This window comes from Pteropus medius, unplaced genomic scaffold (assembly GCF_902729225.1).
Source record: "Pteropus medius unplaced genomic scaffold, Ma_sr-lr_union100, whole genome shotgun sequence".
Taxonomy (NCBI): Eukaryota; Metazoa; Chordata; class Mammalia; order Chiroptera; family Pteropodidae; genus Pteropus; species Pteropus medius.
Genome location: NW_024350319.1, coordinates 4792830 through 4807396, shown reverse-complemented (window position 1 = coordinate 4807396; position 14567 = coordinate 4792830). Strand labels below are relative to the sequence as shown.

The 14567-nt window shown below is 30.2% G+C and overlaps 1 protein-coding gene across 1 annotated transcript in view; it reads right to left on the bottom strand.

Moving 5' to 3' along the window:
* LRRC7 (leucine rich repeat containing 7) overlaps positions 1 to 14567 on the bottom strand; it is a 1130220-nt gene that overhangs the window by 87860 nt on the left and 1027793 nt on the right. Inside the window, exons 19-21 of the mRNA XM_039838554.1 lie at positions 13267 to 13339; positions 4149 to 4278; positions 3003 to 3118 (exon numbers count right to left, since the gene is read on the bottom strand). Of these exons, the coding sequence (XP_039694488.1) occupies positions 3003 to 3118; positions 4149 to 4278; positions 13267 to 13339 (319 nt within the window). The remainder of the gene's footprint in view (positions 1 to 3002; positions 3119 to 4148; positions 4279 to 13266; positions 13340 to 14567) is intronic.

Below are 14567 nucleotides of genomic sequence, written 5' to 3'. Positions count from 1 at the left end.
ATTGGCATTTTCTCAGCCTACTACGAGGATAAGCCAAGCTCTTTTCTCTGCCTGGAATACTCTTTCTCTCATACTTCACCTGACTAAATCCCACATATCCTTTAGCTCTTAGCTTAAATGTCATTTTTTTTTTTTAAAAGAGGCTTTTTCCTGACTCCTCCTTTAGATTACTTTTTTCAGCTTAGTCTCAAAGCACCTTGTATTTTCCTTCATAAAAATATCACAGTTTTTAATTATATATTTATTTTTGTGGCTTCTCTTTTTTCTTTCTTTCTTTTTTTCCCTTTTTTTTTTTTTACTCTCTGATATCTCCAGAAAACTGTAGGCTTCATGAGGGCAAAAGGCCATGTCTGTCTTACTGTTAAAGGAATTTGCAGCTCCCAACATTAGGTTGACACTCGAAAGTGTGTTCTTTTGTTCCTTCATCCTTCATGTATTGTGTAGATATGCAAAGAGCGAATCTCTAAAAATAGCATTTTGAAATATGTGAAATTTGGCATCAGTCTAGGTATTCAATTAAAGTTATCTATTTAGAGTTGGCTTTGGCCTTTAAAGGGCCAAATAGTCAAAAACCGCCTTCAACATACTACCTGATATCCTGAAATTGTACATGAACAATAAATTGTGATTACCATGACGGCTAGTCAGCAAAATGAGTAATACAAACAAAATATCCCAATGGATTTATTGTTAATTTCTGTGTTTTTACTTTTGACTACAGATAAACTATTTTAGATAGAACTGATAATAAAATTTCCTTAAGTTTTTAATATGTCAAAAGTTTATCAGCCAATTGGTGAATAAAATGTCATGATAATAGAAGTGGAAAATGTTACAATAATTAATAAGGATTAACAGTTAATTTTATATGCAGAAGCAGTTAAGCATTTCAAATAATTTAGTGAATATGAGAAGATACGACAGCCAATACAAATAACCAAGTATGCATTAGCTAGATAACTTTAAGAAAAATATAATCTTTTTGAGATTTGAAATATTTGTAAAGCATAGATAAGAATATAAAGAATAACAGAAATTAAATTGGATCATAATTCTCTTTTTATAGAATTATTTGTTACACTAGCATTTATAATATCAAACCAAATTACCCATAAAAGTTGTTTCCAATTTTAGTTATTTAATTTCATTTAAACCAGAAATTATGAAGTAAGGTCTTATGGGGAGAATTTTCTTATGATGTGGAGATGAATTGAAAGTAGAACATTAATTCTGCTATACCAAAATTACAGGAGGGGAACACTCTCCAGAATCACAGACAACATTATCCATGATAAGTCATCATCAATCCAGTCACAAACATTAGAGTGTAAAGAAAAGAAATTATTGGAGGAGGATGTTACCCTCATTTTCCTTGCTCTTCCAGTGGCTACTATTGAAAGTAGCCTTTATTTAGTATCACAAATGTGTACTAAATTGACAACAGAAACAATCTTACAGTTGACAGTGCCAAGAAATCATTGTTCTTGAAAAAATGCCAAACTTTAGAAATGTATTATATTTTAAATATAAAATTGGAATAATCATGACTTTTGGATAACATTTCATATTTAATCTTTTATCTGATGGTAATGTTCAACTTTGGCCTCAACTTTGGCTAAATATTGATTTGAATCTCAGGATAAGATTCATTGATTAATTCATTAATTTAAAAAATTTATTTGGCTCTAACCTATGTTTTAATCACTGTACTAGGAGATAAATTAAGCTTAAATTTCTGGCCTGATGTAGTATTTAAAATCCTGATATTATGAGATTCTCAATGTATTATTCATATCTTTTACACCAGCATCTAGCAAGGTGTCTGTCCCACAGTAGATAGGTGCTCAAGTATGCTATATTTGTTGAATAAATAACTTCATTAGTAGTTATAACTATGGATCATTTTAAAAATATTTGATAAGCATATTTTCTATATCATCAATGAGTTTATTAATGTATTTAAAGTTGAGCACATGAAGAATTTAGGAGAGACTTCTACAGCTCATCACGAAAACCTTCCCACCACGTTTACATTAATGGAGCGTGGCTCCACTGAGGAACTATAATTGAATTCACTGGGAGTCTATTTTTCTACGATATCTCTTTGACAATATTAAGAATATAATTAGAAAAATTTGAAAAATGTCCTGCTGAAAGTCAGGCAAACATTCAATACATTTCTCTCATTTTCCTGTTTTGTAATCCAGTCCAAACAGGAAACGAGTTTGGTAAGACATGACTTACTCTTGTTGCACCAAGCTAGGAAGCTTCCTTGTTAACCATGGTTTTAAAAATAAAGTCTCAAACCTTTTAATAAAATGCTTTATTCTCTTACATGAAAATATTACTGAGCTACTAAATGAATAGTTTTTTGAAATTCACATTATTTTTTTTCTTAAACCAATGAGAACTTCCACACTTAGTGAAACTTTCAGAATCTGAACATTCTTAATGATTCCATAGAAGCTAATCTTGACAATTTTGTTGCAAAGTCTCTCAGCTTCTCATATTATTATTAGTCTGACTGAAATGCATTGAAAACAAGGAGTTCAAGCATTCTATCCCGTAATCTCTTTATTTTCTTAGCAGTTATCTTTATTCAATATTTATTTTTATCTTTTCCTATTTGAGGACAATTGTGGTAGAAACAAAGATGAACTGCAGTTTTACTTTTTCTTTTTATCCATCCACCAATATAACACCTTTGTCATAAGAAGAGGATCCATGCTTTCTTTGTTTATCCTGCTCTGAACATGACTAACCATTTGATTGTCCTTACCATAATGTATAAACCTTATTACTTTTTAGTATTAGCTTCCTGGAAATATTTTTAACAGAATTCTGGTTGTTGATGATATACACATTGCCCATTTAATTTACTGGAGACATAAAAGCATACATAAAAAATATATATGTCTGCATACGTTCATATCTATGCACAAGAAACAATAATTTACTTTTGGTAAATAAGTAATATGTGATTTGATATGTTGCAGAATTACCTGTTGTCACTCAAATTTAAGACTCTTAGTTTCTGCATCTGTCCAATCTCTTCGGGAAGAAATTCCAGTTTATTGGAGCGTAGAGACATAACTGTTACATTCTTACAGCTTCCAATCTATAGGTAGTATAACAAGAACAAAAAAAGTAAGAATCACTGTGTAGGCTATTTTTTATATTAATTTTTATAATTGATAAAATAATTTGATTAATTTATAGATTTCCTTATCACTTTTAAGATTCTCTCTTAATATGTGTATTTTATTTTTATAATCTCATTTGAAAAATATGTAAATGTATTATATATATTTTTAGATATCAAGGCAATGTATATTATCTCATATTCTTTTGCATATTATGAAGAAGAATGTTCTTTATAATTTTAGTACTGGAATACTTGTTAACTTCATTGTTTTCATAAATCATGTTGTTTTTGCCCATCCAAGTAAATACTAACACATCTATATTTATAATAGATCATACATATTCAACAAATGAAGTTTTGTTGATATTTCTTTAGCAAAGTTACTTTTACTTCAAATTACAATGGCATTTGTCATTTTTATTTATAACTTTTGGCTCGAAAGTAATAATATATGGGTTATTATTCCTTCATTATGGAAGTGTTTTGTAGAAAATGTTAAATAGAAAATATACTTCACAATTTTTTCTTGATGTTAATAAATTACAATCCCATTTACAGATAGAAATTAAAAGAACCTATTAGTAAATCCTGAAGTTAAAATAATATTATTATCAACATAATACTTTAAAAAATTAACTTATATTATAAAATCTTTCACTTCTGAAATGAAAATTTAATTATCCCAAATGTTATTTATTACTATTCTTAAAAGTAAAATGCATAAATTAAATTATTTAAAATTCTATTCTTAGCATTAATTTATTTACAATATTTTATTACTTTTCTTTGCAAGCAATGTTGAAGTTAAATGCATTTCCTGGGTCAAATACAAGAACTTATCACTTGTCATTTAAAAGAGAATGATTAACAAATACACACATAGACAATTCCTATATATATTCAAACTTAACTCATGAATCTACACTGCTATTGCACCTGTTAAGATTTAATCCCAAAACAGAACCATAAAAAGTTAATTAATAGAAAAAAGTTTATTCCTCACTTCTCTGGGTAATTCTGGAAGGAAATTCTCATCGACTGCTAATGTTCGAAGACTATGAAGGTAGCCAATAGTAGAAGGCAGAGACTCCAGTTCATTACAGCTACAGTCAAATTCTTCTAATAAAGATAAACTGGAAAAATAAATACATTAGTCAGACATTTTAAAAGGTCGGATGGCCAAGAAGTTTTGAAAAAGTCACATATCCAAAGTCACCATAAAAGTTATTTATCTAGTGACTGCATAATTTATGTAAATTAATTTATTTTATCAGTTTTGCCAAATGATTCAATACCATTTAATAAGTGGTTCAATTTGGTAAAATAAATAGAAGTTTGTTTTATCTTTCTAAGTTCACCTGTCATTTGAGCCACTGAAAATGAGAGAAAGTTTTGTTTTTAATACAACTTAATGTGTCATTTATAGTTGGATGTACATACTGTATATCCTTGGAATGAACGCATATAGATGGCATGAGTAGGTAGAAGGGCATAGAAGGCAGGTTCAAGAAAGGAGGAATAAGCATTTTGGAGATAAAAATAACTAATCTTTTAAAATCCATTTTACAGATAAGGAAATAGAAGCTTAAAGAAGCTAAGTAACTTGCCCAAGAATACACAAAGTAGGAAAGCTGGGACCTAAATGCAGACAGCATGGCTCCCTGTATTACCTTGCCTCTTAGCCTGTGCCTCTGTAGCAGAGGCTATCAACAGGGCTCATTTCAACCCGCAGATGTGTTTTCTTCAGTTTACCTAGTATTTTAAAAAGTGGTAAACTCTACATAGAAGAAATACCTGGCTGTTGAAATTTGCCTGCCACCATCTGAGAGACTGTAGACATGCTGCCAGCAGAATTTAGTGAAGACAAACTTGTTGACATAAATGAAGAAAGTGATTGTGATGAAAATAACGATGTCTCAGAGGAAGTGACGCTGGCAATAAACTTCACATTAAAGGAACTCTCAGAGATGTTTCATGACATTGAAAGCACAAAGGATAAAAATTTGGAAGGTGGTCCAATTTTAAAAAGGAGTATGACAATTCACTGACACAAAAAAATTTCACTCCGAATTATGACAACATGATGAAAAGAAGGCAAGCACTGTTCAAGCTAATCTTGATAGGTTTTTTTACAAAATAAATAAAACATTGCAATTCTTGATGTTCCTAATGTTTACAATGACAGTATACTAAATAAATATTGTTTTTTATTATTTTTCCATTTCCCCATACATTTTTAAACCAACACTAAAAGTATTTAATGTTTTGAAAAAGGTTTTAAAGACTTTTGTCAAAACAATCATAATTTTCCTCATTGATTAAGATTGTTCTGCATAGTTTCAGCTTGCATATTTGTTTTCAAAGTCTCCCACTACTGCACAAAGCAAGAACTTCTTGCATTGAAAAGACATTTTTACTGCACCATTGGTATTCTGAATTAATAATTTATAGCCTGAAAAAATTTTACATCTCTGGGTTACAGAGAAAAGCTACTGAGTGCAAAACACATATTATTCAATAATCTCTGAAATTCGAAAGATTCAAATTCATAATCTAACATTGCAATTTACTTTATTGATCTTGTTAGAAATCACCTAAGGTATTTGAATACAGGATATACATGAATATAGTTGTATCACATTTACTCAGATTAGAACTGGCCTAGACCATGTAAGTGAAAAAACTCAGACAGAGGAAGACAAATACTGTATGATTTCACTTATATGTGGAATCTAAAGAAACAAACAAATCACCCTGAGCAAACAGATACAGAGAACAGATTAGTGGATGTCAGAGGTGGGGATTGGAAGACATCAAAAGGTACAAACTTCCAGTTATAAAATCATTAAGTCATGCTGATGTAATGTACAGCACGGTAACTATAGTTCATCATACTGTACTGAATATTTGAAAGCTGCTAAGAGAGTAGATCTTAACAGTTCTCATTACAAGAAAAAAAATTATAACCGTACGGTTATGGATGTTAACTAGATTTACTGTGTTAATCATTTTACAATATGTGCAAATATCGAACTGTTATTGTACACATGAAACTAATATAATGTTATATGTCGATTATATCTCAATAAATAAAAAATACATTCATTATACTTTGTGCAAAAAAAGATAGACTGAAAGTTACTGTTTTTTTGAAGTTTTATCTATAGTTTATAATTGTTCACATTAAAAATGAAAACAAGTTGCCAAGGAAATTTAAAGTACTTTAAAGTACTTTAAATACTTCCCAAACTTCAGTGTGCACATGAATCACCAAGAGAACTTGCTAAAATGCAGATTGAGATTCAGTGGTTTAAGGTGAGGCCCAGATCCTGCATTTATAATAAGTTCCTAAGTGATGTGGATGCTGCTGGTACTAAGACCACACGCTGAGTTACAAGGCTTTAAATAAAGCCCTTGCAAATATTTCAAAAAGAACATTTACACACACACACACATACACACACACACACACACGATATATAAATGTTACAAGAGTTGTGGTCAGTAAGGCTTTGCCTTCACATATCAGTACAGGTGACACTACTGGAGGTAATATTGCTTGAATTTAAACAGTATTAACTTAATTCTCAAAATATTCTCTGCATTTTCTCTAATTTGGTCTTCATAAATTAGTCTTGGTTGGGAAAATCTTACTGTATCATTAACTCTCTATTGCCTAGCTAATAGGGAATAGGGACTCTGAATATATTACCTAGATTATCTATAATTTCACTCTAACATTATTTATGACCATTAGAAACCATTAGATATCATTATATCTTCTATTAAAATAAATGCTAATAAAAATAAATGGCTTTGGGCTTTACTTTCTTAGTTCACTTTTAACTCTTAACAGAAGTAATGAAATTCAGTGAAAAATATTCAGACAGGCTAGTGTTCCAATTTTAGTGTGGCCACTTAATAGCTGAGTAAACTTTACTATTAATCCCTGTTTTCTCATTTATAAAATTGGTGATTAATGCTTAATCTACAGAATTTCATGAGAATTAAATGTATGCTAAGTCCCTGGTATAGATATGGCACTCCATTAAAATGACTTGTTAAAAGGTAGAGAGTATCTGGGGGAGCGGGGGGAGGAAGCAAACTTTGAGCCAACTGTTTCTGAAAATTGTAAAAGTTATCTTGTCATATTCTCTTTTTAAAATGGTTGTTTTGTGTAAATAAAACCTTCTAGCAGACAAAATGTAAAATTACCAGCATTTGTTAGTAAGACATGGGAGCTAGACAAATTTCAAATGACTGTGAAGAATTGTAATTGCATTAGTAGAGATTTAGTTGAAAGGGATGTAAAACTAGATGTAAAACAAGATGTAAAACTTGTTTGGAAAAAGCAAGCTGCTGCCTAAAAGTGTCTGTATAGCCAGGGGTTTAAGTGGCCAAACTGCAGCAAGCCACCTCGGATGGGAGTCTGTACTCTAGCAATTACTAGTGGCAATATCCTCATCAGATTACTTAATTACTATGCAACTCAGTTTCATCACTGGCACAAGGGGGTGATATCAAGACTTAACCATGTGTTATAAGGAGTAGATACGTGTACAGTAGTTAATACGTGTAAAACTCTAAGTATGGGCACATAGTGAATATTAAGTAACTTTGCCATCATCCTTATTTTCAGAGATTGTTAAATCAACTTCATTTAACTTAGGCTAGGAATCAAGTTTTTTATTACATCCTTAATTTTCTCATTAACATTAGGTAAGTTGTTTGGGCTGCTTCTTAACAAAGGAAATAAATTAGCAAAATTTAGACTAATTCTTTTCTATAGTGTTTACTAAATAAAACAACCCAGTTTTTGTGCCTAACCTATAGTCTAAGCAGAATTCAGTCAAATTGTGGTGGAAATAGTATCTCTTGGGACTAGTCAATCATTTAGAGATTTTACTTGTGAAATCTCTATATTGACTGATTTTGACCAGAGTTATCATCATCGTAAAGACAACATACTTTTCATTTGATCCAATTTTTTTCTTATTTCCAAAGTAATTATTAAACTTTGCCTTTCTTTGGACTCTTTGGGAAGTTAACTTTATTGAAAAAGAAATTCATGATCCTTTTTATTATAGGATAAATCTATCACTCAAATGCAAAATACTGTATAAAAGTAATTACTTAGTGGACATATCTGTAAGCTATGAGAAAATAGTTTCACTCATTGCAAAAGACCTTTATAAAAAGATTCTACATGCTTCAAGTTACATTATGAGATGATTTTTTAACCAACATTTTGTTATGGCAGCCTGAGCAGACTAAGATAATATTATATTATTATCAAATTTGCAAATAAGTATAAAACATTTTTCTTTTTAAGAACTGAATGTTTTGTTCGTGTTATAGTACTACTACTCACACAGATGAACATATGCAACAATCAGTGTCTTTTTGCTTATTACTATCAATGATTGTTTTAATTTATTGAAGGCTATCTAACACTAAGTCTCATAACCTCTCAGATGTAGCATTATTTCTATTTTACAAATGTGAAGTGACATGTCCAAAGTCAATTAGTTAGTGAATGGAAAAGCCAGGATTGACACCAGTCTAGTTCCAAGGCTTGCAAACGTTCACGTGCCATACTGCCTAGGGACAATGAACGAGATTCAACATATTCTAGACATAAAACCTATCCTTTAGGAACCTATATTCTAGTTGAAATGACATGGCAAAATAAAAGTTAAATGATGATACAAAGATAAATAAGAGACTGATACAAGAAATGGAAAAACATCTCAAGTTAGAGTGTTTTCTGCCTTGTGTACAGAGTTCCCAAAATTTATTTGTCCATGAAACCTACTTTTATGTCATATCTATTAAAATCTCAAGTAACAACTGTTTCATGGAATATAATTTAGGAAATACTGGTCTAGTTTGTAGGTGTACTTGAGCCTTTAATTTAGAGGAGGAAGCTATAGTGGTCTAAGCAAACAGAAGGGAGAAGGATTAAAATAATAAAAACAACTAAATGTATTTCTTGAATTCAAATCCCAGAAATTCAAATTAATTCAATAATTTTTACTTAAAAAAAAAGTTCACTTGATGCGTGAGCGCTTTCTATTTATTAACCTGTTTAATCCTCACAACATTCTCCTGAGATAGGCATTATTATTATGGTTTACATTTTATGGACATTATTATCTAGAAGCACATCAAAAAGCCAGGTCCTAAGCCCAGAAAGTCTGGCTCCAGAGTCAAAGCAACCAACCACTGTAGTTAACTTTTTTATGGCAGCTTCATTTTAAACCAGCATCTCAGGTAATTTGGATGCCGGCAAAATGGAATAGGATTTGAAAAGATACTTAGCTGATAACTATAAAAGTAAACTGAATCTAGATGGTTCTCAAACTTTAGTGTGTATCTGAATCTTCTGAAGGGATTGTTAACATTCAGATTGCTAACCCAATATGCAGAGTTTCTGATTCAATAGATCTGGGGTTGTCTCAGAATTTGCACTTCTAACAAGTTCCCTGTTGAAGCTGATGCTGCTGATCGGGGGGACCACGTGTTGAGAACTACTCATTGACACTAGACTATGGAAAAACTTGAATATTAGTGCAGACTAATTTGGGTTTTATCTAATGAACTGTTTGTGTGTGTGTTTTATTTTTATTTTTTTGATTAGAATAACAGTACATAACACAAAATTTAAAAAGTACTGAGTATAAAAATTAAAGCAGTCTCCCTATTTATTCTAGGCACAAATTGTTTCAACAACAAAAATAATTTTACAAGTCGTTTGGCACAAAAGTCACTAACTCTATTTCAACTGTAAAAAATGTTGAAAAATGAATGCTTCCAGCAATTTTTTAATAGTCAAATTATTAAAAATTACCAAAGGCAAGTCTAACATATTGAAACAGTCAATGTGTAGAATGAGAATCTTTTTGGTCACTGCAGCTGGTCTTAATATTTCTAGGATTTTGGTGCTCAGAGTTCTAGGAAGAGCATTTCATAATACAATACAGACTACTGTATACCACTATTTACAAAATACTTTTTACATATAATCTGGGGTTTCATTTAACAGATGATGATCAAATTTCAACTCTCGCCTTGAACTAAACCTTAGATTGATCAATTCTGTCTTACTTAAGAAAAAAAAAGCCATTACATATATAACAACAACAATAATAATCGTTGTTATAATTATTTTTACTTCATACAGATTACTTATTAAGGCATACCATAACATTTTAGAAATTTAGTCTATTTTTTGCCATATGTGCAAATACAAAACATTTGTATGCATGTGGTGTCTTTAAGTGAGAACATAAGTTAGACAATGGTTGCTCTAATTTTACTGTCCAAACTATGGTGTGATATAAAACAGAAACCTTCAAACTTATTGGTCTTAAAACCCCATTATGTTCTTAAAAACCACTGACAACCCTAAAGAACTTTTGTTTACATGGTTTATATCTATTGGTATCTTCCATATAATAAATCAAAACAATAATTTAAAAAATATTATTTGTTTTTAAATAATAGTAAAAATCCAATGACATGTTAATGTAAGTAACATTTTTATACAAAGTAAGTATATTTTCTAAAACAAAAACATTTAGTGACAAGAGTGACATCATTTTTATTTTTTCAAATATCTTCAATGTTTGGCTTAATAGAAGGTAACTGGATTTTTATATCTGACTATGTATTCAATCTGTCGGGGTATATTGCTTTGATTGAATTATATATTAAAAAAAAATCTAGTCTCACACAGATATGTAGTTGAAAAAGGGAGAATTTAAAAGCCTTTTTAGAAAATTGTGATTTTTTTTTGCTAATACACCCAAACTCAGAAAGTGGCAATTTCTTAGGAGATAATTACAATGTGCAATCTGAAACTATATCAATGAAATATTCTTACTCTTTATACCAATACATTAAAATCAACTGGTCTATTTAGCACTTAAATGGGTCTTTTCTTCATGTCTGATTTTGTAATTCATGCATTGGTCATTTGGCAAATTTTGCTTCATTGAGTTATATAGATTTTCCAAATGTTGACACATTTTGTAATATAGTATCAACAAATCACATTCATTTATATCACACTAGTCTTATCAGAAAAGCCTTTAACTATTGGGAAGCTATCAAACTCACAGTGGCAGATACAAATTTTCCAAAATTCTAAATTTGCTTAATAGCTCAAATTTTATTGTTGCCAGGAAATACTATCAGTTGTTTTCCTTGAACTGTCAATCTCGCTTTGTTCATTTTTGACAATATATCTGCCAAATATCCAAGTCTAAATAACCACAGTTTGCCTGTCGCACGTCTTCTTTTTTAAGTAGACTTTATTTTTTAGAGCTGTTTCAGGTTCACAGAAAAATCGAGCAGATGGTACAGAGGTTTCTCATATACTTTCTACTGCTTTATAAAAAGTTTTGCTTTTTTAATTAACCCATGCTTTTAACATTTCCCTTTTGTTTTCCCTGAAACAGTAATCAAACAATGATAATGGCACTAAAAAAGAACTTTAAAAATGTAGGTTTTATTGTAAGATTGTTAACCTTTATCTCTCTAAACTCATAATCAACATTTAAATTGATTAGGCCCCTTTATCTTTAATAAATCTTTTTAATACTTTTAAGGGTAAAGAATGATCAGTTTCTAAAAATTAAAGTGAAAAGACAACTATATGTAAATAATCTAACAATTCATTTCATACTGAAAAAGTAACTTTGTCTATTTTTAGATTATCAAACCTCTTTAATTGTCTTCACAGAGGTAATTAGTTTATATAGGTTTGTATAAAAAAAGTGAAAATAAGTGGCAAAATACCAGTTATAACCTTAGTAGGGATAAATACAGTTGAATGCAGTATTGATCTGAAGAAGAAAGATTAGTGCCTAAAAATAAAATTAGGTAGGAAGAGTTTTTTAAAAAACCATCAGAGTGTTAAAGACAATCATTTTTATGTACCCTTAAAGAAAGTAAATTTATCTCTACTTTATATTGGAGAAAATGGAAGTAATCATAGAACAAAACATACATCATATTGATTTAGTCTTTTAGTACTCTCCAAAGTCTGAACATTGGAATTTGAATATAGCCAAATTGTTCCATTCTTGGAAAGTGAGGTTTTCCATATCAATGGTTACTTGCCAACTTGGAGTGAGAGAGAGGGCAAGGAAAGGGCATGAGAAAACCTTTGGGACTGAACGACATTGTCACCATCTTGATTGTGGTGATGGTTTCATGGCTTTATATCTTTATCAAAACAATGAATTGTAAACTTTAAGTATATGCAGTTCATTTTATGTCAATTATACTCGATAAGTCTTTTTTTTTTTTTTAAAGTCAGGCCCCCCATTTAGTATACCTAAATTTGTTAAATTATGGATTTATATAATTCTTTACACTGAGATGTAGAGCAAAATTCCTATAAAATGGCCTTATATAATTTTAGAAAGAAGACAGCTTAGTGAGAAGATTTCTTACTTCACATACATTGTAAACAAAAGCATTTCAGTGAAATACTGATAATATATATTTCTTAAAGAATTGAGAATCAACTGTTAAAGGCAATATAAAATTAGAAATAGATTGATCTCAAATAAATAGAATATATTTTATGCTTAAAAGGCGATCATGGCTTTTCATCTTGAAGCTTTTAAAAATGTAAGCTAAAACAGATACCTATTCTCTTTAGCTTTTAAAAATACATTAAACTTCCATAAATACAAATATTACTAATAGTGTAATGGTAACATATACATACTGAAGGGACTTATAAAATTAATCTGATTTTATAAGACATAATCAAGTGAATTTAGAGCTTCTACTCAGTCAAAACATTGAATTAATAATGTCTGGAAAATTACGGGTAATAGTATAATTGAAAGTCTGGATAATCACTTTGCTTGATAGTCATAGTTAAGTATTTCTCATGATATTATATAGTTGGGTGTCAATGCAATGTTCAGATGTAAAACTAAATTAAGATATATACAAATGTATGACTAAATAAAATACGGTTTAAAATAAGGTTACATATAAACAAGATTATTGGTATCTCTAGTAGAAAATGTTTTGAAGTAAAAAGCCATATCTTTTTGTTTTTGGCTTTAGAGAGTCTGGTATGAAACTTTGGCACTTACTTTCCAATTGTATTGGGTAGTATTGTAAGTTGATTGTCATCTACTTTCAGAGTAGTTAGTTTTTTCAACAGTCCTATAATAAAGAAGAAGGTTTATTAATACATAAGAACAGATTTCTGATGAAAAATACAATATAAAAGAAATAAAGGAATCACTTGTAATGAATGTTTGTCATGCTAATTGCATGTTATGGGCTTATATAAACCTACAAATTGATATTTGTGTATAGTCTAGTTTTGACCTGGTTGCAAAATATTTACTTATGTCAATGGGAGTTCAAGTACATCAATGCAGACAAGTATACAAAACATAGGGCTCCATAGAAACCTCAGTGACAGTAACCTACCACATTTCTCTTTTCTATTATGAACCAGATGAAATTTTTCAAGCCAGCTTTGATTTAATATTTAATTAACTCCTAAGCACTAGTAACCAATATTTCTGTTATGATACAAATTGAAAACAAATTTGAATTAAGCCTAATAACTTACAAATAGATACTAAGGTATTGGAACGCAGTGATAATACTCACAGACTTGGAAAATTACAACATATGACCTCATAAATCCTTGACTTGGATCAACAGTAAGCACAAAAACTTAAAAATTTTAATACACCAAGTAGAACTGGCCAATAATTAAAGTTCCAACTATTTATTTTCACTGTCTGATTTATGCCTTCCATACCCCTAACTTATTGCTCTACTCCCAGGGTTTTAATGAACATTAGCCACAGAGTAATTGAAGAACAGCTTCCTCTACCTGGCCACAGCATAACCTATGATATCAATATGGTTTAAATAGCCAAAATCCAAAGGTAAAGCACTAATAGTTGGCTAATTTTGTTTTACATTGGATATATGCATATACATTATAAAGTATTTGTTTTGCAGAAAACTTGTTTTGATGAATGTAGTAGGTTCCATGGTCGAATGTGTTTAGGAAATGTCAAACTAAAAAAATTAAACATTTTTTAATAAAGTTTTTCTAGGAGCTTTTAATGTTCTAATGTAGCAATGTAACTCTCCAAAATTATCATGGAATTCATATGTGTACCCACAGAGTATCTTGTACAGATAGTGTTTCATGAACATGCTTTGAGAAACACTGTTATAGATCATGCCCACCCACCTGAACTATTTCAAGGATTCCTTAAAGGCAAAAAGTAAGTCACAAAAAAACCTGAAATAGAGCTGTCGTTGCCCTTTAAATTTCAATATGCTCAGTCCCATATTCTTCAGAAGCACTCACAATCTCTACTGTAGTAGAGAGAAATGTTATCACTGTCAGACTGCTGTGAGT